This window comes from Bombus terrestris, chromosome 9, assembly GCF_910591885.1.
Source record: "Bombus terrestris chromosome 9, iyBomTerr1.2, whole genome shotgun sequence".
Classification (NCBI taxonomy): Eukaryota; Metazoa; Arthropoda; class Insecta; order Hymenoptera; family Apidae; genus Bombus; species Bombus terrestris.
The window spans coordinates 15112257-15136539 of NC_063277.1; the positions used below are offsets into that span (position 1 = coordinate 15112257).

General features: G+C 31.8%; 6 protein-coding genes across 7 annotated transcripts in view; 4 read left to right on the top strand and 2 right to left on the bottom strand.

Moving 5' to 3' along the window:
• Window positions 1-42: 42 nt before the first annotated feature.
• LOC100648444 (trafficking protein particle complex subunit 4) lies at window positions 43-926 on the top strand. Its single transcript, XM_003397844.4, has 2 exons — window positions 43-217; window positions 292-926. The coding sequence occupies exons 1-2, from the start codon at window positions 43-45 to the stop codon at window positions 768-770; spliced, it is 654 nt and encodes a 217-aa protein (XP_003397892.1). The 3' UTR covers window positions 771-926.
• LOC100648328 (juvenile hormone epoxide hydrolase 1) lies at window positions 920-5489 on the bottom strand. The gene is made up of 8 exons (XM_012312200.3): window positions 5278-5489; window positions 2725-2836; window positions 2449-2641; window positions 2127-2368; window positions 1937-2052; window positions 1672-1874; window positions 1327-1561; window positions 920-1250 (listed from the first exon to the last, which is right to left on the bottom strand). The coding sequence occupies exons 1-8, from the start codon at window positions 5334-5336 to the stop codon at window positions 1034-1036; spliced, it is 1377 nt and encodes a 458-aa protein (XP_012167590.1). The 5' UTR covers window positions 5337-5489; the 3' UTR covers window positions 920-1033.
• Window positions 5490-6036: 547 nt separating this feature from the next.
• LOC100648101 (guanine nucleotide exchange factor for Rab-3A) lies at window positions 6037-12030 on the bottom strand. 2 transcript variants are annotated; one of them, XM_003397841.4, is made up of 8 exons: window positions 11892-12030; window positions 10209-10518; window positions 9917-10129; window positions 9605-9840; window positions 9098-9481; window positions 8889-8991; window positions 8745-8811; window positions 6037-8683 (listed from the first exon to the last, which is right to left on the bottom strand). In XM_003397841.4, exons 2-8 carry the CDS (start codon window positions 10431-10433, stop codon window positions 8604-8606), a joined length of 1308 nt encoding a protein of 435 aa, XP_003397889.1. In that variant the 5' UTR covers window positions 10434-10518; window positions 11892-12030; the 3' UTR covers window positions 6037-8603. The 2 variants fall into 2 exon arrangements, with proteins under 2 accessions (XP_003397889.1, XP_012167588.1); XM_012312198.3 differs by lacking the exon at window positions 11892-12030 and adding an exon at window positions 11262-11403.
• A 5-nt stretch (window positions 12031-12035) lies between these two features.
• On the top strand, window positions 12036-17057 carry LOC100647859 (tonsoku-like protein). The gene is made up of 6 exons (XM_003397839.4): window positions 12036-12177; window positions 12376-12633; window positions 12713-12881; window positions 13033-13448; window positions 13540-15528; window positions 15599-17057. The coding sequence occupies exons 1-6, from the start codon at window positions 12165-12167 to the stop codon at window positions 16546-16548; spliced, it is 3795 nt and encodes a 1264-aa protein (XP_003397887.3). The 5' UTR covers window positions 12036-12164; the 3' UTR covers window positions 16549-17057.
• On the top strand, window positions 16889-21482 carry LOC100647979 (WD repeat-containing protein 35). Its single transcript, XM_003397840.3, has 3 exons — window positions 16889-16959; window positions 17036-17101; window positions 17192-21482. The coding sequence occupies exon 3, from the start codon at window positions 17246-17248 to the stop codon at window positions 20798-20800; it is 3555 nt and encodes a 1184-aa protein (XP_003397888.1). The 5' UTR covers window positions 16889-16959; window positions 17036-17101; window positions 17192-17245; the 3' UTR covers window positions 20801-21482.
• A 126-nt stretch (window positions 21483-21608) lies between these two features.
• The window catches only part of LOC100647740 (glypican-4), a 147977-nt gene continuing 145302 nt past the window's right edge, over window positions 21609-24283 (top strand). The window contains exon 1 of the mRNA XM_003397838.4: window positions 21609-22119. Coding sequence (XP_003397886.1) covers window positions 21969-22119 — 151 coding nt within the window. The 5' untranslated portion in view covers window positions 21609-21968. The remainder of the gene's footprint in view (window positions 22120-24283) is intronic.

Genomic DNA, 24283 nt, shown 5'->3' on the forward strand with positions numbered 1-24283 from the left:
AAAGTGAGAATTAATTACATTGTAATTTGAAATAATATAATCATGGTTATTTATGGTGTTTATATCGTATCAAAATCGGGTGGACTAATATTTAATCACGATCACAATGTTCCACGAATTGAAAATGAAAGGACATTTAATTTTCCTCTTGATATAAAGTTAAATTACGAAAATAAGAAGATTGTCGTTTCATTTGGGCAAAAAGATGGAATTAATGGTAAGGACATCTCCCTCACTTCCAAAAAAATTTCTTTATATTTCACGATTGACTAATGTATTCGCTTCTTCCAGTGGGTCATGTTTTAACCGCAGTAAATGGTAGTCCTGTAATAGGTCGCGAATTGGAGAATGGGAAAGATGTGTTTGAATTACTAGAACAACCAGAGAATTTTCCTATGTCGCTTAAATTCAGTCGAGCAAGGATGACAACCAATGAAAAAATTTTTTTAGCATCAATGTTTTATCCTCTATTTGCAATTGCTAGTCAATTAAGTCCTGAACCCCGTTGTTCTGGCATTGAAATTTTAGAAGCAGATACATTTAGATTACATTGCTACCAAACATTGACTGGAATTAAATTCATTGTGGTAGCAGAACCTACACAAAGTGGAATAGAAATTCTGTTGAAAAGAGTATATGAACTATATGCAGATTATGCTTTGAAAAATCCTTTTTATTCACTGGAAATGCCAATTAGATGTGAATTGTTTGAGACTAATTTACAAAGCTTATTAGAAAATGTTGAGAAGTCTGGTGCTAGCAACGTATAATCCATGATAAGGTAATTATCTTATAAATAATATTACACAAAACTTGTACAAAATCAATGTTGGTTAAGTCAGATGAATCTTGTTAACATTTTGTATGACTGGTATTGTAAAGTACAATGTATTAAACTGTAAATGATACTGAATGTAAATAATCAAGATTCTCGTTTATATTTAATATGAAACATGTACAATTTATTAAAGTAGTTTAAAAAAATATATCATTACTTGTGCAAAAATGATTAAGAATTAAATTGAACTACAATTTATGCAGATTTTGCCTTAGGTTCCTCAGTTTTTTTAACAAAACTGAAAATATCATCAGCTAGGAGTCTAGGTTCTTCAAAAGCTGCAAAGTGTCCACCACGTGGCATAACATTATATTGAATTATGTTAGGATATCTTGATTTAAGCAAACTTTTAGGCTGAATTAATAGTTCCTGCGGGAATGCTGCACAAGCTGTAGGTACATTTATGGGCAATCTGAAATAAAATGTATTTTTAAACATTCGGAATAGGCACAAAAAATTCATAAATTTATAGAATGAGATAAACTTACTGATCAACTTTTAAAGCTCTATATGCTGAATCAAAGTTCTCAGCATAAAGTCTAACACTTGTAGTAATGCTGTTACTGACCCAATATATCATTATATTGTCTAACAGCTCGTCTAACGTATATTTTTCTGTTAAACCACCATCATCTCGTTCTTTATATGCTTTATTTGTCCATGTGCTGAACTTTTCCAAAATATATGCCGCTAATGCATCAGGCGAGGCAGTTAATGCAGTGCCTGAGGAACAATTTTATAAATTTTAAATCTTATAATTTATATATAATTTATATATGTACATTTAAACAATGTATATCATCAATAACTTTCAACAGAGGAAGCAAAAATACCTATAGTGTCTGGCTTTGTAGCCTGTATGTGTAAATAACCACTTTCTTCAACTAGCGTAGACAAAGCTGTACTGAAGGGATAATAGAGTGAATAATGTTCGTTTACTCCTACTAAAGATGGGAAATAGCTACCAATAATTGACCAAGCGAAATTAGACGCTGACATCAGGACAACACACATGTTCGCGTGTAAGCCAGTTATTCTAAAAATCAAATGCATAACGTTTCATTTCTTTCAAAAATGTATATTACTATTATTACTAACTTTTCGGGGAATAGAGCAGCCATGTTAGCGGAAATAAGAGATCCCCAATCACCTCCTTGGACATAAAACTTTTCAAAGCCAAGTCTATGCATCAGATTCTTGAATACTACAGCCATCTGAGAGAAAAGTCAGTAGAAAATAATATGTACGTCAGTCATATTTTTGTGTAAATAAAAAGGAGAAGCGTTACCTGACTAGTAGCCATGCCCGGTCGTACCGCTCCTTCTGAGAAACCGTATCCCGGAAGTGACGGTGCAATAACTTCGAACACGAAGTTCTGATTAGGCCAAGGTTTTGTTAGTATGGGTATAATTTTTTGGAATTCCACAACTGATCCCGGCCATCCATGTAGCATTAGCAGAGGCAGAACTTTTAAGTTCTTATCCTTTGGTAGATTTGTTGGTTTCACATGATAGAAATGTATATCCAAGCCTAATGTTTTCAAGTTCTTTACTTTTAACTTTGTTTAGGATTTTTTATTAATTAAAAAAATATGCGAATTGTTCCATTACCTTGGATAGTTGTGATAAACTGAGGATATTTGTTTAGCAACGCCTGTCTTTCAGTCCAGTTATATTTATCTCTCCAATAATCAAGTACCGTATTGAGATATTTAGTCGAAATACCGTAAGTCCATGCAACATCTTCCAATGGTTGAGCGTACGTTCTTCTATGTGTCAGGCGATATTTTAAATCATCCAAGACCTTTGAACAGTTCAGGAATTCTTTTTAAAATATAATCAGAAGATTAGAAGCAAAAAATAAATCTTATTTGATTTTTTATTTACTTTTTTTGGTACATCGATCTTGAAAGGTCGTATTTCTGTAGACTCTTTTCCATTTTTTTTCGGTCCCCAGTTTGTCTCCGGCAACGTTGGAACCTTATGTTCTTGCGTGGAACTAAACGAATTATTGAATTTATTTATGTAATAAATAATAATTAGTCACAGGTAAAATAAGAGGTCTTTGTGTTAAATAATTGTGAAAAAAGGTTACAATACTTTAAATATTAAAATCTTATGTTGAAATGTAATTAGTTGATTGTATTTTTGAAAGTTTACACTCATGACCTTCGTAAATCGAAATCATGTTTTCTCAACTTACAAGTAAGAGTGTTTTATCAAATATAACTTAGATGAAAGATAAGATTTATTTAAAAGATATAATACCAATATCTTATAAATGATGAGTAATCAATCTTCGATCTTAAGCTATGTACAGACAGTACCAGGCATGCCTCGCGGGTCTGCTTTATAAAGTATTCTATTGGTAAAAAATGTGCAATATAAAATTATTTTACAGTGTAATTTCATGATTTAATTCAAAACAATAATATTTTGATATTTTCTGATAAGGGTAAATATTTTTTATACAATAATATTTTGATAATGATGTTTTGTTAGAAAATCAATTTACATAGATACAAGCATAAGTATTTTGTGAATAATATTCAAGATGGATAGAAATGCAACAATAAGAACATTCCTATTAGCATTTTATTAGTATGCTTATTTTTAGAAATCTAGAAACTGATCTTGATTTTGTAATGTTTGAAAGTCATGTAATTGTAACTGCTATGATGATTAGATAACACCACAGCTGGACATTCTGCTCTTAAACTGTTGTAAGTAGCAACAGTAACTGGCAGTAATTCTACACTGTTATCAATAAATTTCGAATTATCTTATTACAAATAAGAAAATCTAATCTCAATACATGTTAAAAGATCTTACGTTGCATAAATGGAAAATAATATTTTTTGCTTGTCTTATTTAATGCTTATGACTTTTTATACTATAATGTAAACTGCATGTTGTATATAGATGATAGTTTAAACTTAGATAGTGATAAAGTACAAAAGTCAACATTATAATAATATGCTGGTTTCCAACGGATGATAATTATAATTTTTTGCTATTCATCGCATGATATAGCGAATTTTATTAATAAAACAGCCATATATTAAATAATAGATTTATGACATCAATCAAATGGATTTTCTTTTCTTATTTTAACCTTACACCGAATTATAAATGATTTGAACGATAAGTATTTTATACGTCGATTAAATGACTACATTAGATTTGCAATTTTGTAAATATTACATTTATGCTTCAAAATATTAAGTATACGAAATAACGAAAGAGAAATACGTATATGATTCCATTTTATTAATGTCATTGTTCTTCTTATTCAAATGGATCAATTGTGAAAATATCTATACGCGATTAGATACGCTTGATCGAGGTTTCTTTTTGTATGGTAAAGACTGTATACTATAATATATATGTACTTGAACATATAGAAGAGAATATATGTAAAATAAATATAACCTTTATTCACTAATTAGTAAGTCTTCCTAAATTCAACATGATTATATAATTCAATAGTAAATATTACTGACGCCAATATAGTTTAGTCAATTGATAGAAATGCATCTTTTAGTTTTATATATTTGTGTATTATTTATTTTCAAATGCAAAATCTAATTATACAAAAAATGACGTTAAAATTATAGATTAAATACTTGTTACTAGACATTGTTATGCATGTTTATTTAATAACCGTCTATTTTTATCGTTGTAACTAGCGCATAGTAGTACGTTGTAAATAGTAAGTTGTAACCGAATAATCATAACAATTAGTTGAATTTGTTTTTAAGCCATGGTATCTAAGAATTCAGAGACATTGATTTGTTGATTTGTAGTACACTAATAAATAAACAAGAAAATTAATTTTATGAATGAATACGTATTACATAACATGTGACATAAAACGTTTGTAATGGAAATTTTATTAAATTAAAAAAATCCTGTTTCCTCATAAAACATACAAATCATACGTGCCGAAGTTTTTAATTTTCAATATTTTATAAACATAAAATATTCTAAGTTTGTTTTTTAAAATACTCATAAATATCCAAATATTCCTTTGTTGAAAGTATTGATGAATATTAAGGTTTCTTTCTGAATTTAAAATATGATGAATTATACAATTATTCACAAAATTATGCACAAATAAGATTTTCTTATTTTAAAGCTAGTTTGTTTATAGATCAATTAGACAATGGGAAGCCGACACAAAGTAATTATAAATTTAATGATCACGATATCTAAGAAAGCAATACTAAAATTTGTAAAATGATATTCAAAACATTACGAAAATTTATGAAAATGTATGAAACAGCATAGTGTCAGAAAAATTTATAGCATGAAACGTACAGAAAAGGATCAAACATAAGCAATAACCGTTATGTACGGTTGTTGTTGTGGAGTATTGATGTTGTTAGTAATGTAGTTTTCAATTCACTATTAATTATCTTATAACATCAATGAACTTACGATAAAAAGATAGTTATTCCAGTGGTGCAAAGCGCTATCACCGCTGCAGTTTTGAACATTTTGTACCGAACGTATTTTTCTCCAGTAATGGAATTACACAACTAGGTAACAAGACGTGTGATCACGAGACAAGTGAGACTTCAATAAATATTTATAGTACAGATTTGTAGAGGAATATATTGTACATTGTACATCGTATATCATTATCAAAGTAAAAGAGAGGGAACTTGATTTTCAGCACCATCTGCTGGCCAATTGCAATCGTGTATGTATGTATGTAGTTATAGCTACATATTGGTACTAGAATAATTTGTTATTTCAAATCTTACGACAGACATTACGATTGAAATCGGTAAGAATATATCTAATTTTATACAAAATACAAGAATAACAGTATCATAGTACCTTCTACATTTTATTTTTCTGAATTATAAAAGAAATGATTGTAGTTAGAAAATAAAGAAATATGATTTTTTAATAAAAGGAGGAAACATTTGCGATGATTCAATAGATGTGTATCGTGATTGCTATTTTTAATTCTAAATGAGTTCAATGCGTTTCATTGTATTTGTAGTATTCAAAAATGCTTAAAATTACAATACTGTTTTCAAATTAAACTCAATTCTTAACTAATTTTTACGTAAATTGATTCCAGTCTAAGGAATTTAAAATTTCAGCCGGAAATAATTTCGTATGTATATCGTTATTTGAGCTTATACGTAATATAATTTTACGATAAAATTGATTCGAATACAAGTATAATATTAAAACAAATAATTTTATTCAATAGATAATTAGGTCGAAAAATAATTACAGTTGCAATACATAAAGCTTATTAATAACTAAAGATCATATACTTAGTACTATACTAATGAACATGAAAATTTATTTTTAAATATAACTATGATACTATTACAATTTAGTTCCTTGACAATCACTATTACATTTTCTTTGTATAATTATGCAAAAATCGCTTTTGTCTTTCCGAATCTAAATGTATCTAGAAACCACGTCTAAATAAAACTCAGTATGTATATTTCAATAAAAATCATTCAGAAGCAATCTTTGGCAACTCTGAAGAATTTGAACAAGTACTATTAGGAATATTTCTAATTGACTATTTAACATATAAATCTCATTACCATTTCATTTCCTATTATTTCGACCATTAATATTTAACATATTTAATTCATTTATACCTCAACCTTCCACAACGAGAGCGTTATTAAACATTTTCGAACACATTTTTTTACTTTTTGAATTGTATACAACAAAATAATATAAATTTTTTAAATAAATCTTTGTAGGATATATCACTTTGTATAACATCTACTGATGCATGATTATTTGCAAGAAAAAGCTAACATTTATTTTGATTTAAAAATCTTATTTTCAAAACAAATTATCTCGAGTTAAAACATGCCGCGTTATATTTTTGTATTCGAACACATTCATTTTGATTTATTGTATAAAACTCGCTAACGAACCAAGTTCCTAAAATTAGTTTAAGAGATGTCTGTTTGGAAGTATTTTATACGGATATTTTTTTCAATAATTATCATAAAGCACCATTAATACGCAAAGAACGTATTTTTAACAATTACTTACATAAGTAATTTACATATATGTTTATATAAAAACAATTTTATATATTGAATTTAATGCACATTTTTTTGGAAGAATAAACTTTTCGAGTCTTAGATAAGCGAAATTTTGTCTCAGTTAGATAAAACAATTCATAAAAATGTAAAATCAAATATATAAACCTTTTTTATCAACCAAAATTAAAACATTTTCATATGTAACAATAACAATGTTTGATTGTATATAGTATATTAGATATTAGATATCTAATTCTGTATAATCATAAGACAAAATTAGAATGTTGCACTAAAAAACAGTAACAAAAAAATTGCTTCAACTGTACTACAATTTGGTACATTGTAAAAGATGATTCTCTAACTATAGCACACACCAAATATTCATAATTTCAAATATTTTTTATCACTTTAGTCATATGTTAATTATATGACATAATATATGTATAGTCTTAACAATATACATTTTTTTAAATATGCGCGCTAATTACCAGGTACTAGTTAATATTTGCAACAGAAGAGAATATTCTTTGAAATGAATATAATACAACTTTTTCTTTGAGGATAAACTGCGTACCTTTGGACAAAGTTTTTCACGAAATTTTGTAATATGCAAGAATCTATAAGTTACTGTATATATAAAGATGGTAATTATCATTGTATTTAATATAATATCACCCGTCCTTAGATCAGGGTTAAAAATACGAATTTTAATTATTTTATATCATGTAACTCATTATTAAGCACGATAATAATTATATGCTTGTGTTTTTGATTTTTGATAAGTTATATATGGCATTTTTTAAAACTTGCACCAAAATTTGAGATATATATGCATTAAAAAAAACACTGAAATAATTTCATTGCTTCAATGTTCTATGACACGTTTACCATTAAATTATGAATATACGCTAAAATATAAGTTTTTTAAAGTAATTCTAGGATTTCATTTGTTATGTCCAAAGGTATGTGTACTTATATACATAGAATATACAAACAAAGATAATGTAAAAGAGGATTTTAGAAGACATTTATACCTACAGTCTTTTTTAGACTACAACATTTACACCTTTTTCTTAAATGAACAAAGACAAAGGCCTGCATTTATCTGCTGCCATTATACGATTTGAGGAGAATAAAAACAATAGCTGCTAATAAATTATAGAAATAACGAAGTCATCTCTTTTTACGTGCTGCGAATAAATCGCTATAACTATAAAGCTTAAACTAAAAGCTAGTCACGCGTTATTAATAAGCGGAAAGTCAAAAGGCACCATGTTCCCAATATCTTAGAAATACTTGATTGCACTTTAAAACTGATTAAAACATATTTATGCTCGCTATAATAATAAAATGATATAAAATGAACTTTTCAGATCATTAAAGGAAAGTCTTCGATATTATGTTTGTGAATGAAATAAGATTCGACATTGTAGAAATTATAATCTCAAACGAAATGGTTCATAAATTGATTTGTATAAATCCCTCCTTCTATCTTAAACAATTCGAAGCGTTTCACGCTATGAGTAGAGGAATTTGAGAGCTTTCATATATTAAAACTTTAACACTTACTCTACAAAATCTCGATCAGTAGATAAAAAAGATCGAGGCTAGTTGGAACGATTAAAATTTTTAACAATCTACAGTTGATACTTGTAAATGAATAATAACAGATCCATGGCCTAATTTGTTATATTTAAGACTAGAAAAAGTCCTTCATGGAGAGCGTTAAGACGATAGTGCGAGGCCCAAACGAGCAAATGCCATTTCCTTTCGTAATCGAGTAATTTCCCAGTAAACATCGTGAACTGTAACGATAATTAAATTTCTACACTACCAGAAAGGTAAATCAGTATAATAAATATTTACCTGAGCTTTTAACAAGGCCACGTTCAATGTAACGTAAATAATTCAAAAAATCGCAGACCGCTATAATCTATAAAAATATATTTAATTTTATATTCAAATATTTAAAGATTCATAATAAATTATTTACAAAATTTAAACACTTACTCGATTGCGACAAATTTGTGATATGCTGTACCACTGATTTTCTTGATCTCCGAATCTCATACGATAATAACATTGGCGCGGTGCTTCAAGCAATACACATTTTCTAAAGAAACAAAAACAAAAAAAAAACAAAAAAGAAAATATATGTTAATTTAGTATAATCAGAAAATTTCTAATATATCGCTATGGTATTAAAACACAAGATTTACTTTGGAAAAGTGAATTTAGTTTTGTCGCTGATCGCTTCGATAAAGATGATGCCATCGAGAACGGCTTGTTTAACTTTCGAACCCAATTCTTTGTTAGGGAAATCAAGGCAAAGATCGATGTCTTCTGTAAAGATTCTACCAACAAAAGGATCACCTTTGTCTACACATGGATTAGCTTTCCATTTAAGAAACTCTGTATGAACTCTAGGATCAACTTCGAGGCCAAAGTCTTTGCATTCTTTGTCTTTCTCCTTTTCTGAATCTTTTTTCCAATCTCTTTCTAGTGTCTCTCGATCCGAAGGTAAAGATGATCTTTGTTCTTTCAGTGGGGAATCCGGCGGAGAACTCTCTCGACCGTATTTTAAATTGAAATGCGACGGTGATCTAGGTGCAAAAATATTTCAGATATAATTTAAATACCAACCTCCATTTATCGATATTCCTGATAACTAACAAAAGATATGATTAGAAGGCTTTTAATTGTAATGATAGTAAATGCAATTTTACCTTCGATGTTTCCTTGCAAAAAGACCTTGCTGAGTATCTTCACTGTTTGGGCGACTTTTCGTATCGATCTGCGGATGTAGATGGAAGTTTGGTTTAGCCGGCGTCGAAGTTAACACTAACGTTTTTAGAGCCGCTACTTCTGCAGCCAAAACTTCAGCTTTCATACGACTTTCCTCCAATAGGCGCTCTGCTGTAGCTTGACGTACATTTGCTTCTCGTACCATGTTATGTGCCTCCTATATATATATAAAAATTTGCTCAATTTTTTATGCCTTTATGTTACATATTAACAATACAGTCCATGAGATTTACTTGAAAGAGGCTGGCAGTGAGTTCCTCCAATTCAGCTTCAACATCTTGTTTAATTCTTGAAAGTCTTGTGACTTCTTCGTCTTTCAATTTTAATTCCTCATGTGCTCTCTTAAGTTCATCTTGTAATTTTGCTACAGCATGTTCCTTTACTTCTGCTATAGCTCTACCCCATTGTAGAGTGGTTGGTGAGGGTGGTTCTCTTTCCTGAGAGTTCTGAAAATAACACATAAGCAATATCATTACAGTAATATAAATAATTAATTGTAATATACATTGAATTACAAGAAATTACTTGAGAGTCCTTTATACATAATAATGGTTTTGAGGAGTTGTTACAATGGTTGAGTTTTGTTGAATCATTAATGGAATCTTTGTTGTTTATTATTTCGGCATCTTCTTCATTAAATGTAATAGGTAATGGCTTGATACAATGATTTTGATTTTCAAACAATTTATGTTCATTCTTGTTCAACCTTGCCAGAGTGTCACAGGATTTTGCAAGTTTTCTTTGTTCCATCGTTGGTGAATTTCAATATCGCAATTGAACATTGTGGAGCTTTCTGGTATACGTAAATACAGGAGTGATCTTGGTTGAACTGGAACTAAACAGATTAGATTGTGAAAACAGATGTTGCTTGGTTTAAAAATAAATTTCCTTAATGGCAACATTCTTTCAATGTATAATCTCCTAAAATATTCTTGTAAGTGATGAGAAATGACCAAAATAAATATACAACTCTGTGTGTTACACAACTCTGTATGTATATATGTTGATTTCTGGATCTATAAAAAGAAATGCTGCACATGATTCTGTCCATATAAACTAAATTAAGACATTATTAGTTTTTAAATATTTATTCCAATACAATAATAAATTTATATATATATATATTTATATATAAGAAGAAAAGGAAAAAATAAACAAAGTGCATTAAATATTCCATATTTTATTAAATTAATAAAAAGATTGAAATAAAAAAAACAATGAATTTCTATTAATATATTTTATAATTATCATTCTAGTCGCATAAAACACATAAGACAATTCTGTTGCGGACCTTTCATAACGGATACCTTAATTAATGGCAATTTATGTATCTCGGCAATTAAAAGGATGACGAGAGAATAATTCCGTTAGGCAAATGTGCTTTTTTTATTTATATAAACAAACTTTTTCGTTGTAATACGCAATAGAGTATTGAAATATTATTTCAGCATGTCGTAACAAAGATTAGATTGAACAGCATCCAAAGATGAGAGGAAAATTCATCAACGAAAAACGGATCCGCGCTTATCGATCCAAAGACGGTGTGATTCTAATGCTTGGCAGCATTCTATAACTTACCCGTGAACCTTTCTTTATGCAACTCTCCTGCCATTAGTGGGTCTGGCGAAAATCATCAAACGATATCAGAGGGAAAAAAGCGGAACGGTATAAAGATTTTTTTCCGCAATATGTCAACTTGGTGTCAATGTGTAAAAAGAAACAGCACCCATCACCCTTACGCGACCCGCAACACGGCCCGACTGAAGTCACATAGACAAGAGTATAACAGTGAACTTTCAAGCGCCACAGGTTACCCACTGCTAAATGCTCGTACTACCTCGTACCAGGTCGTACTTATGCTCCGTAGATTATGAAGTCATTGAAGTTCACGCGCGTCTTGAATTAGGCGAAGAATTACGAAAGCGAACGTCGTAGCACGCGTACGAAAATTTTCACTGAAATAAAACTACGCTACGATACGCTACGAGATTCGCTCATTGCCGCCTTTTTAACGTAATTAGAGTTAAAGCGATTTCAATTGTGCTCAATGCCGCTGGAATTTAATCTGTTATTGTTTTCTCACGGTTTCGTTTCACGCTATTTCAATTATACAGCTGCTGCTAGCTTTAGAAATACTTTAGAAATTTGTAAATATCATAGCTGATTTTATCAAATATTTTGGATGAAAATTTTTAGATGTGACAGTACCTTGTTTTTTCAGCGATCGATGGTAATTTCGATGTCTAGTAACTTGATAATTTTGTCACGTTTCTCCATCAAAGGCACTTCATGCTCTATTCTTTACCGTTATGAGGCGTCTGCTGCAGTGTTTGATACTTTTCGTGCGTGACTGTGCTTTCGGTTTGATGTTCCTCTTTGTGTTCGTATGACGGCATAGTCCCGATCGCATGAGGTCCGAATTCGAATCCACAAAGTTGAATATGAATCATTTATTACTGTGATAATTGGTATTTGTAAATAATGGATATCGGAAGTGAGTAGTATTTTACTTGCTCTTTTCTATTTTAATATTTATAAGAAGATTATAAATATGAATGTGATGTTACCGAAATTAATGTGTATAAAAAAATGTATGAAAACTAAGTTTCATTGTATAATGAGAGTTAAAATATGATTTCTCTAGTAAGTAACATAGTAGGCTATGTATACAGAAATGTTGATTTGATAATAGGATTAATTAAAAAGAAGAAACGGGTCAAGCGTGATGGCAACCTTCAGCAATTGGCTGAAATTGTTAAAGAGCTTGGTGACGTATACTTTGAAAGTGACAAGTATGAAGATGCTTTGCAGGAATATACAGAACAACTGGAAATTTGCAATATCTTAGGAGATAAATTAAATATAGCAGTTGCTCACAGAATGATTGGAGAAATACAGGCAAGTCTTGGCAATTACGAGGAAGCATTGAGTCATCAAAATCTTTACTTGGGTTTGTATTTAAAATATTCATTGTGTTAATATTTTTAATTTGTATAGCATTATAATAAAAACATTTTTGTGTTAGGTAGAAGGGGCCAAGGAGATACAAAATTTATTAGAAGAACAACGAGCTTATGCAACATTAGGTAGAACATATTTTTGTTGGGCTGAAAGTCAGCCTGAAGAATCTGAAAGAAAACCCGATGCTCTTATAAGTGCAAGACAAGCGTACACGAAGAGTATACGTCTTTGCAATGAGTATTATATCTTATTTAATGTCAATAAATTTATATAATATAATATATATATATATAACATATAATATAATATAATATAATATATAAAATATATATATGATATTAATTTCCTAAGCAGTATATTATAAAAAGTATATTTGTATTTTATTTAGATTGGGTGATACTAACATTGACCTAAAAGAATTAATGACAATGAGGGCACGATTGTTACTGAATTTGGGATTAGTACTAGAAGCTGAAAAAAAACACCAAGAGGCTGTTGATCTACTGATAAAAGCTGCAGGTTTATGTAAGACACACAACTTACGGGAAGATTTCTATAGAACGCAAATTGCTCTCGGAGGAATTTACGAGCGGAATCGCGATTATGATCTGGCTTTAGCACATTTCGAAACTGCCGTTGAAGTTGATAATTCATCGTTGAAAGCGGAAGCACGATTTCTTCAAGCAGAATTGCTTTTAAAAATAGGAAAATGGACCGAATCACGAAAAATATTAGTGCTTCTTTACGTTACGGAAAACTTATCACAAAATCTGAAGCATCAAGTAGAAAAATGTCTCAGGATAGGTATGGTTAAGGTTAAGGATAGGTTAAGAGAATATAATTATTTTTGTGGTTTTATTTGAAGTATTTGTTTGAAAAAATATTTTGTTTATAGTTGCAACATTACAAACAACTGAAGAAGCTTTAACTACAGAAAAAGATACCAACATTAAGTTGAAATATTATGAGACATTAGGAGATGCAGCGGTGGCTGCACACTGTTTTGAGGAAGCTATAGAATATTACAGAAAGATGCTCATGTGTGCGGAAGAAATACAAAGCGATCGCATAGGGGCAGCTTTATTAAGTTTAGCCCAAACATTGAAAGATGTCGGACAATATAATGAAGCATTGGACTTTGCTCGTAGAGAACTAGAACTATGCACAAATCCACGTGAAATATGTAGATCTGCTTTGTTCTTAGTAGATTTATTGATAACTATTAAAGCAAACAACAAAGAGATTGAAGAAATTTATAGTCTAGCCTTGAAAAATGCAAAAGCTTGCAATGATATTTCTTTAGAAACAACTGTTTTAAGAGAACACTTGAATTATCTAACAAATACTAATAGAACAGAAGAGATAGGAGCACTTTCAGAAAAGTTAGGTACATTGGAAAAATTATGTAATGATACAGATAGTGAAAGCGAATCAGAAGGAAACAATATTGGTGCAAACATTTGCTTGGAAGATTTGTCGGATGTTGAAGCAGAATTAAAAGTTAGAGAAAATATTAAAAATAGAAAACGAACGAGAAAGACGTCGGTTGCTATAAAAAGGAACGAAAAAGGAGAAACACAACTTCATGTAGCTTGTATACATGGAAATGTTGAAACTGTAGAAAAATTATTAGAATCTGGTCATTTAACGAATGTTAGAGACCATTTTGGCTGGACTCCTCTTCATGAAGCAGCTAATCATGGTCATGTCGAAATTGCAAAGTTATTATTAAAATATGGTGCAGATGTAAATGATCCTGGAAGTTTAATGTGCCAAGGAGTTACTCCTCTTCATGATGCGGCTTCTTGCGGCAATTTTACCATGATGAGATTTTTAATTGAACATGGAGCAAATGTGGAACTTAAAACAAATGATGATGATACTGCACTAGATTGTCTAGAACAATGGAGGAATCGTGTTGATGATTTATCTTCTGAAGATCAAATGGAGTATGATGAAATGCACAAATTATTGTCTGCTATGATACCAGCGAGTAATAAGAGAATTTCGAAACGATCTCATACATCATCATGCAATTCAAAAACTCACAGCGTAGATGAAAATGTTGTTATGGAAAAGATCTCTGCAGGTGAAGATTATAAAAGAACTATAGCTAGCTTGAAACATAGGAATGATCCAATTGGAGCTTCTTTGTCTTCTATGAAACGAAATGTAAATCCACTTTTGAATAGTGAAGAGGTTCTTTTGGATGAATGGTTGGAAGATGATATCAATGAAAGTATAAATAATAGAAGGTACTCTGATGAACATTCCTCCTCAATGACAAAGAGGAAATCAAGTAATGGAAATATCGATATTGAGAAAAATTTAAAACGGCAAAAAGTGAATAGTCAGAATCAAGTAATTGGAGATAATGAATGTGATGTAATAGAGGAGGATAGTAATGATAGTTGCAGTACTGAAATAAGACGGACTTCTACTGAACATAAGATTCAGAAAAAAAAACAGCAAATGTCGTTGTTATCAATTGGATTTACTAAAGATTCTACTTCTCGAAGTTCTTCACCTGAAATTTCATTTAACACAGGATGTGAATCAACAGAAATCAATACTATAAGATCAGTTATTTTAAACATTCTTGTAGATGGAAAAATGTTTAAAACCCAAATAGAATTTTCGAATACAATAAGGCCATTAGTAAAAGAAATTGTAGCTGATATTGAAACTAAATTCTACAACGATACTGGGTGTAAAGCAAAACTAGATCTAAAAACTATGGATGGTATTGCGATCAATTGCAATAACGTGTTCACGATATTAAATGAAGGGGATATTGTTAAAAATTTGGCATGCGAAATAATTGAGTTAGAAACTCCTTCTATTGTCGAGCGATATGGGGCGATTTGTAAAAATTACAGTATAGGTAGATATTTTATGAGTAAGTATACTTACTTCATAATTTTCAAAATAATCATTACTTTTAATATTTTTAGATGTTCGAGAATGCGTATTAAAGTGTTTGAAATCATGCGAGAACACGTTTACTTTGCGATTAAAACAAGAAGATATTAGAAAAGAAGAATTTATATCTTTATTGAAAACTTTAGAATATCAAAAGAATGTTCAAATATTAGATTTATCCGGTGGTAACTTATATGAACTTGGAAAATCTTTAAATGATTGTATTTTAAGATTGTCATCTTTGCAAGAATTGTGCCTTCAAGGATGTGATATAGATTATAAGTGCCTAAGTAAATTAGAGAAACTACCTTCACAACTTAAGTTTCTTGATCTCAGCTATAATCCTCTTGGATCATCAAGTCAAGAAATCTTATTTAAACTTTTCACCCCTTTAACACAGCTTCGGACATTGAATTTGCGATATTGTCAATTACGTAATTTTCGTTTTCTTTTAAACAACAATAATCTAGTAAATTTAGATATTTCTTGGAACTTTTTCAGTGAAGATGAAGTCTGTGCCACTTTACAAAGACAATTACTTAATTTGAATTTATCGAATACTATTTGTTCTAGGGATTTTAATTTGGTTAAAAATATTTTTAATAAAACAGATTTTTCATTTGTTAATTTAGAATGTTTAGAGCTTGCTTCATGCGAATTATCGGATATTGACATTAGAAATATATTATCACGTGTATCGAATCTTTCGAAATTTGTGCTTAAAGGAAATAGAAAAGTGGGAGTACAATCGCTGAATTTATTATTGAAGTACACACCAACACTAAGACATATCGATGTTAGTGGATGTGAGAATATTACTGAATTTCCTGATTCTGAAGTATTTATTGAAAAACCTGAGATTTGTACATTAATCGTGAGTATGTATTCAGAAGTGTGCGACTGTTGGGTTCATTTATGGCGAGGGAAGGGTGTAGTGAAGAAACTGCCGCATAATCTTACTATTTTTAAACCGGTACTTTAATATATTTATACATATAATACTATGTGTGCATAGAATTGAAAAGAGTTACAAATTACAGAAAGCATTCATTTATTTTAAAACATATTTTATCATTTTCTCTAATTTGTAGTGGCTTAAAAAATATATTTTTATACAAACTATCTTTTGTAAAAAAAATTGTAAATTATCTAAATATGTCCATATTAGATCTCAATAGGTATTTCCTAAAAAGACAAATTTGAAATACCGGAAGTATAGTATATTTTACTGCACTTCCTGGCATCAAAGTGAATGGGAACATTTAATAAAGTCCAATTCAATGTAAATTTGTTACCAAATTTTAGCTGTTTTATACTTTACAGTAACCTTTCCTTCAAACTGGTGCTCAATCGAATCACAAAAGCTATAAAAAATGCATATAGTTAAATAAAGGTAATATTTAAGCAACATGCTAAAAATGTTCTATAACAGAAAATATTGTAATATATATTGTAAATATTTTTAACAGGCAATAAACGTTGTTTACCTTTGCTCCGTTTTTTAATTACGAATGCTATCAACATTGCATAATAATGTAAGTGAACAATAATTCCAATCATAACAATTTAAAATCGACTGAGCCATTATAGCATCAGTTTTCATATGCTGCAATCATTTCTTTCAGAAGCTGATTCAGTAAAGAATACAAAATAATTGATGTTTATTAAATATTTACGAAATGTTTGTATACTTGAGTAAAAAAATAGCAATACCAAACAATTTTCGTCTGAATTGTATAGCATGGAACCAAAGGGAAGGTTATATAGCTGTTGGCGGAGAGGATGGTCTTTTGAAAGTACTTAGAGTAGATTCCAATGTAAGTGGTTCTACCAGTGGTGGGAGGTCTAGAAACTTAACTGCTGCAAGTAATTTAAGTATGAATCAAACTTTAGAAGGTCATAATGGTCATGTGCAAGTAGTTACTTGGAACGAACAACATCAGAAATTAACTTCAAGTGATCAGAATGGTGTAATTATAGTTTGGATGTTGTACAAGGGCTCTTGGTACGATGAAATGATAAATAACTGCAATAAATCAATAGTTAAAGGGATGGCATGGAGTTTAGATGGTTTAAAAATTTGCATAGTTTATGAAGATGGAGCAGTTATTGTAGGTTCAGTTGATGGAAATAGAATCTGGGGCAAGGAATTAAAAAATACAGCTCTTGCAGCTGTACAATGGTCTCCAGATGGGAAACTATTATTGTTTGGCATAAAAAATGGGGAAGTTCATCTCTTTGATAATCAAGGCGTATTTTTAACAAAGTTAAATATGATACCACTTAATGGTGGTCAAGTTCAAACAATAGTTTCATTACAATGGTATGATGGAAGGAATGGTTATATTGGCATAGATTGTCCAACTTTAGCTGTTTGCTACAGGAATGGTAAAATACAGCTCATGAAAGACACTAATGACGATAATCCAATTGTAATAGAAACTGGTATGACAGCGGCATGGTGTTGTTGGAATAGTTATGGGTCTATATTAGCTGTAACTGGGATGTTACCATTATTGGGTAACGGAGAAACAAAGGACACTAATGTCATTCAGTTTTATACTCCTTTTGGTAAACATATGAGGACCCTAAAAATACCTGGTAGAGAAGTCACCTGTTGTGCATGGGAAGGAGGATCACTCAGAGTAGCTCTATCTGTTGATTCTCATATCTATTTTGCAAATATTCGTTTAGATTATAAATGGACTTACTTCAGTAATACAGTTGTGTATACAAATGAGAAGATTACCAAAGATGGTATTTGCATTATATTTTGGAATACAACGAATAATACATATTGTACTAAAAATGTAAGAGCATTGATCTCCATAGCTTCACATGGAGATCATTGTGTTTTGGCAATAAAAAATGACCTAGCTCAAGGATCAGAGCAATTTGCACTCTTAGTATGCAATACAATTGCTACTCCAATAGATACTAAGTTTATAGACTTAGAGCCATTATGGGTGACCATGACAAATAGTGTAATTGTTGCAGCATCCAAGAACAATTTCTTGGTTTGGAGTTATCGCACTCCTCGTAGTTCCATGTTGCATGCAGGACGAATTAGAAGAGATAAAATTTACCATATTGACGAAACTCCGACCGGGGTGACGGAAGTTATTCAAGATTTAGACAAAGACAGATCCTTTGAGGCACCTATTAATACTAAAGCTACTATGGACCCGATTTGTTGTTTGTGCGCAACTGATAAGATTCTATTGATAGGTAGAGAGTCGGGAATGATTCAAAGATATTCTTTATCTCAGATAACTCTTACTAATAGATATAATACAAATTGTAAGCTTTATAAGATTGCAATCAACTGTGATTCATCTCGGGCGTCTATTATGGACACGAGTGGCGTTCTAACTATGTTAGATTTGGAGACTGATCTCAAGAAAAATACTTTGAAGGATGGAGAATCAGAGGGCGAAATAAATAAGTTCGAAAGAAAGGATGTGTGGGCCATGTGCTGGGCACAAGACAATCCCGCTTTATTAGCAATTATAGAAAAAACCAGAATGTACGTTTTAAGAGAATTCGATCCCGAAGAACCGATATCCTGTTCTGGATATATCTGTTCATTTCAAGATTTAGAAATACGTTGCGTTTTATTGGATGATCTCATGCAGAAACCAGAAGATACAAGAAATGACTTAATAGTGGATTTAGAAGTGAAATCACTGAGGGATACCAGGGAATTATTGACGAAAGTAGGTTTGAAAGAAGCAAACAATTTCATTCAGGACAATCCACATCCACGATTATGGCGTTTATTAGCAGAATCAGCTTTACAGAAACTAGATTTGGAGACTGCAGAAAATGCAATGGTTCGTTGCACAGATTACTTAGGTATACAATTTATCAAACGTTTACAGAACGTGCACAACGATCATCTGAAGAAAGCCGAGGTGGCTGCGTTTCTTGGCAACTATGACGAAGCTGAAAAATTATATTTAAATATGGACAGAAGGGATCTTGCTATTTCGTTACGTCAAAAATTAGGAGATTATTTTCGGGTGGTACAGCTAATGAAAATGGGTATTGGCGGGTCTGATAAGCAAATGGAGTACGCGTACAATAAAATTGGCGAATATTATGCTGAAAGACAGAATTGGGAAGGTGCAAAAGAATATTATGGAAAGAGCAGGAATCTGGAGAAACTTATAGAATGCTATTATAAATTAGAAGATTTTGTTCAATTGGCAGGGACAGTGCAACAGTTACCAGATAAAAGTCCACTTTTGAAAATGGTAGCAAGAATGCTAGGTTCCGTGGGTATGTGTTCTCAAGCAGTAGCAGCATATATAAAATATGGAGATGTGAAACTGGCCGTAGATACGTGCGTTCGTTTGAATCACTGGGACCAAGCAGTCGAATTAGCAAAGACTTATAAAATGGCCCAGATAAGCGAATTATTGAACAAGTATGCCAATCATCTTCTGTCCAATGGAAAGAGACTACAGGCTATAGAATTATACAAGAAGGCAAATCACAATTTGGAAGCAGCAAAGTTGCTGTTTCAATTAGCAGAAGAGCAAGCAAAGACTAGGACGAATCCGCTACGCGTAAAGAAAATTTATGTTCTAGCAGCTCTGTTGGTCGAAGATCATATCAATGCCGCGCCAGCTGCTAAGGGCGGCCGTAGCAACGTTGTGATGGGTTTAACAGAAAACAACGAAGACACTCGGGTGATAGAGAACGCCTGGAAAGGGGCAGAGGCTTATCATTTTCTCTTATTAGCCAATAGGCAGATATATTCAGGGAATTTTGATGCAGCCATGAAAACAGCTCTGAGATTGAGAGAATACGAAGATATCTTGCAACCAGAAGATATTTACTGCTTGCTTGCTCTATCAAGCGCAGTCAATCACGCTTTTGCAGTCTGTTCCAAGGCGTTCATTAAATTAGAATCTCTAGAGATTATTTCAGAGGCGGTCAGAGAAGAATATGAGGATTTGGCTGTGGACATCTTCACCAAGCACAGTCCTCAAGATGTTCGTAATTCTAAGGCAGAATGTACAAATTGCGAGAGTCTGGTACCCGACTGGTGTGTCGCCTGTCCTAACTGTATGACCAGGTTCCCTCCTTGTATTATCTCTGGCAAACCGTTGATGGATCTGAGCAATGCGTGGATCTGCACCGTTTGCAGACACCACGTGGCTACAGAACGAGATGTAGTTAATATTAATGCTTGCCCTTTGTGCCACAGCACGGTTACATATATGTAATTGATGTGTTTGAGTATGTATTGGTCATGCATTATCAGACAAATATGTTATGCTTGAGCTATAACAGACATGCCGGCGAGCTTTAAGCTTGCCATTGAAAGAGCATGTTTCATTTTTATAGTAGTATGCACCAGTTAGAATGTGCACTGCTTAAAAGTATTAATCCGTGTTGCGATTTAGATAATGTGTTGAGTATCTGATTGATTTATTGAATCAATAAGATCAATCCGTAATTTTCTGACTATTTAGAATTTATAATTTAGAAACGTGTGATAATGTGATTAGTCAAATTTTCAATGTTACTTATCACCGAGTGATTATATGGTTATTTTATTTTTAAAAATATTATTAGGGACACGTGAATTAATAACAATTTTCGTAGTTGAAAAATGAATAATTTCTGATCTCATTTATAAGTCTGGCGTCATATTCTTGTGTAGTATTTTGTTATCTTTTTCAACTTAAATTATGAAGCTTCTCCGTTTTAAATATCTTTTTATATTCTACGTATTTAAGACAGTGTACTTATATAATTTAATTGCATAGTGATAACTTTTAATGCAAATTCCGTCCAGTAACTGAAATATTAATACCGTGCATTATATATGTATAAATACATATGCTATATATTTATTAATTTTTATATTATCATAATCGTCTACATTAAACGTATTTTAGACTATTTTATATGTTTTTTTAATGAATATTTCCTTAGAGCATGTTTTATTTAAAATTTAACTTATACAACAAAATTCAAAGGAATTACCGGTCTGCGCATGGCAACTGATTGGCGCGTAACTATCGTGCCACAAAATTTGAAGTATGTTCTTCCACTCAGATGGCTTCGAGTATCGCGCATGCGTGTATCGTTGTCGGCACGCGTTCTTTCCACGAGTTGGTCAGTGCGCGTCGAACCAGTAAGGAGGAGGTATTATATCTGTTATCGTCCCTCTTTCACGGATATTTACGGCGTTCCTTTCAAATTTTGTTTCCTCGATTATCGAAACCATCGTGGCGCTACCCATTTCGAATTGTCAAACGTGCTTGCCAAGCCGAGTCACGATTACGAAGTCACTTTCCCGCGAATGTACAGGCGTAAGTGTCGTATCCCGCGTATTTGTCGCGTCAGTTCGTGAGTGTATCGCGAGTGTCCGCCACGGGAATAATTATGAGTGGTATGCTGTCGATGTTATGTGTTATCCTGATCCTTAGCGTCACGACGACGACGGTACGCGCCGGATTGAAATGTGACGCTGTTAAACCTTACTTCGAATCCCAAGGCTTTCCGGCCACTGACATTCCCAAGGAGGCGATTTCATGTAAGTTTCTATTCTCATTTTTTACTCTGAAATCGATTGAATTTACGTTTCGAACATGTTACATTGTAACTCGTTTCGAGCTAAGAATCGTTTGCACAAATGGCGCGAATTGTGGAAAATTTGAAATTTACAACGTGATTTGAGACTCGTAACGGTAATGTCGGATTCCTTGAACGTTATTGGTGAAAATTAACAGTGAGGTTTTGATTCAAATTTTCCACCAATTAGAACTAAGAATTTCAACTTCGAGCGTGTTGCGTCGTAACGTGTTCTAATCTAACAATAATTTGTAAAAATGGCGCGAATTCCGGAAAATTTGTAAATTGTGACGTAATAATAATGTAAGATTAATCCAATGTCATCGGTGGAATTAATAGTGAATTTTTATTTTACATTTTTATCAAGAATTTCATTTTGGGGCAGATTACGTTGTAACGCGTTTTAAACTAAAGAAATTTTAGGAACTTTGAAATCGTGACAGCTTAAATTTAAACATTCATAATGGTAACGTCAGACCTCTTGAATATTATGGGAGGAAATGGTTAAAGCTAAGATTCGTCTGATTATTTCGAACAGAATCGTGCATTCAGCAAGTTTTTATATTTCATTTCATACTTTTTTATCGCTTAATTAAATAGTGTCGTATATAACGAAAAGGATAAAAAGTGAATTCTAAATGGAATTTCGATTTAGTTTGTGTTAACTTGTTGAAAAGTTTCCCAGAAGAGTGAGAAAGAAGAATATATGATGAACGGATGAAAAATAAACGCGGAGAAAATTAAAGCTCAGAATTAGAGTGGCCGGGCTCATAATTCACGGCCATTCATGATTTATCCTGCAGAATTTCGTTGAAGTGATTCGCAAAGAGGACACGTTCAACGAAATATTTATGGCCGATGAATTATGGCCTGTGTTTTCTCGCGAAGGGGCTGCACGTGGAGAAAAAACGAACGGAAGAAAAATTCCGAGAAGTTCTCACGTCTCGAAACTGGATACACAAATGTGCCTTAGCTCGCCTCGCCCGTATGTTTGCGTGATTAACTATCGAAGACTTAATGAACGAAATAAGCACTTTATATCGCAGTGCATTTGAACAACTGCCGAAACATTTACAAAGTGGAAATAAATTTTTACAATACTGTGGCTAAAAATTTAATGAAAATAATGGTATTGTTAGCAATTTACGGTGATTACGAAAGGTATTGGCACGTATCCTAATCTTTTTATCGCGTTCTATACGTTTCTTTTCTGATAGCATTAATTTTTTCTAGTCGTATGAAAGTAATATTAAATTTTGTAATATTAAAGTTTGATACACTTGGATCTATAATACAGATCGATCAAAAATAGCCCAAAGTCGTTTATGAAATAATGTAGTTGAAAATTTCATATTTTATACAGATTATTCGTGTTGGTTCACACCCATATAGGGAGATACCTTGGTTTATCACTCGGCATATACATACATCGTACGAGCACAAAGAACCTGTCTACTTTATCAGTTAGTGTAACCACAAATACGTTCAGCTTCGAAAGTATATTTACTTGCGCCGAATAGATAATAAAGGATCTTGCGTTCCGTTAGCGTGATCATACCGCTGACATTCTTTAGAAATGTTACTCTCGAAAATCATAAAATGGATATGTTCTTGTTGAACTTTTAGGTTAAGTTTTTTTACTAGAAAATAGAAAACATACACAACTCTTGTATAGTGCAAAGGATCGGTTCCTAAATTACTTTCGTTACGGAGATTCGAACAGTGAACATCAGAAAGATAGAAAAAACCGGTATAGAAAGTATTATAGGGATAACGTTCTAAAACAATCTTCAGCCACAATGATTGTCCATTTAATAACGTATGAATCTAAAATTCGATGTCTTCGTCAAAGTCGGAATAAAGGTAAGATTAACAAAAAAGAAAACAGTTTCAAAACATATAGCTCGTTTCTCGTGTCACAGATTACTCAATCTGTGTGCACGAGAGCATTAGACGCGCATTCCGCTCAATCGCGCAGCCATTTCACCATCCACGAACACTTTTATTTCTGACTTGTTTTTGCATATAAACACAGTCGAGCTTATCGGTGAGATGAAAGGAGAGCCGTATGGGTTTCGCGGGGCAGATAAAGAACCGTGGAAGAGCGCCAAGTATTAACGGTATAC

Excerpts from the sequence above, each read along its gene's own strand:
- LOC100647979 (XM_003397840.3), top strand. The coding sequence starts at position 17,246 with ATGTTTGTATACTTGAGTAAAAAAATAGCAATACCAAACAATTTTCGT.
- LOC100648328 (XM_012312200.3), bottom strand. The coding sequence starts at position 5,336 with ATGTTCAAAACTGCAGCGGTGATAGCGCTTTGCACCACTGGAATAACT. Across the intron at positions 2,053-2,126 it reads CGGGCATGGCTACTAGTCAG|ATGGCTGTAGTATTCAAGAA; the intron begins GTAACGCTTCTC and ends CTTTTCTCTCAG. Across the intron at positions 1,251-1,326 it reads AGAGCTTTAAAAGTTGATCA|ATTGCCCATAAATGTACCTA; the intron begins GTAAGTTTATCT and ends ATTTTATTTCAG.
- LOC100647859 (XM_003397839.4), top strand. Across the intron at positions 12,882-13,032 it reads AGTATACGTCTTTGCAATGA|ATTGGGTGATACTAACATTG; the intron begins GTATTATATCTT and ends TATTTTATTTAG. Across the intron at positions 15,529-15,598 it reads TTGTAAAAATTACAGTATAG|ATGTTCGAGAATGCGTATTA; the intron begins GTAGATATTTTA and ends TAATATTTTTAG.
- LOC100648101 (XM_003397841.4), bottom strand. The coding sequence starts at position 10,433 with ATGGAACAAAGAAAACTTGCAAAATCCTGTGACACTCTGGCAAGGTTG. Across the intron at positions 9,482-9,604 it reads TTTGCAAGGAAACATCGAAG|ATCACCGTCGCATTTCAATT; the intron begins GTAAAATTGCAT and ends TTTTGCACCTAG. Across the intron at positions 8,684-8,744 it reads TGGCCTTGTTAAAAGCTCAG|TTCACGATGTTTACTGGGAA; the intron begins GTAAATATTTAT and ends TTATCGTTACAG.
- LOC100648444 (XM_003397844.4), top strand. The coding sequence starts at position 43 with ATGGTTATTTATGGTGTTTATATCGTATCAAAATCGGGTGGACTAATA. Across the intron at positions 218-291 it reads GCAAAAAGATGGAATTAATG|TGGGTCATGTTTTAACCGCA; the intron begins GTAAGGACATCT and ends CGCTTCTTCCAG.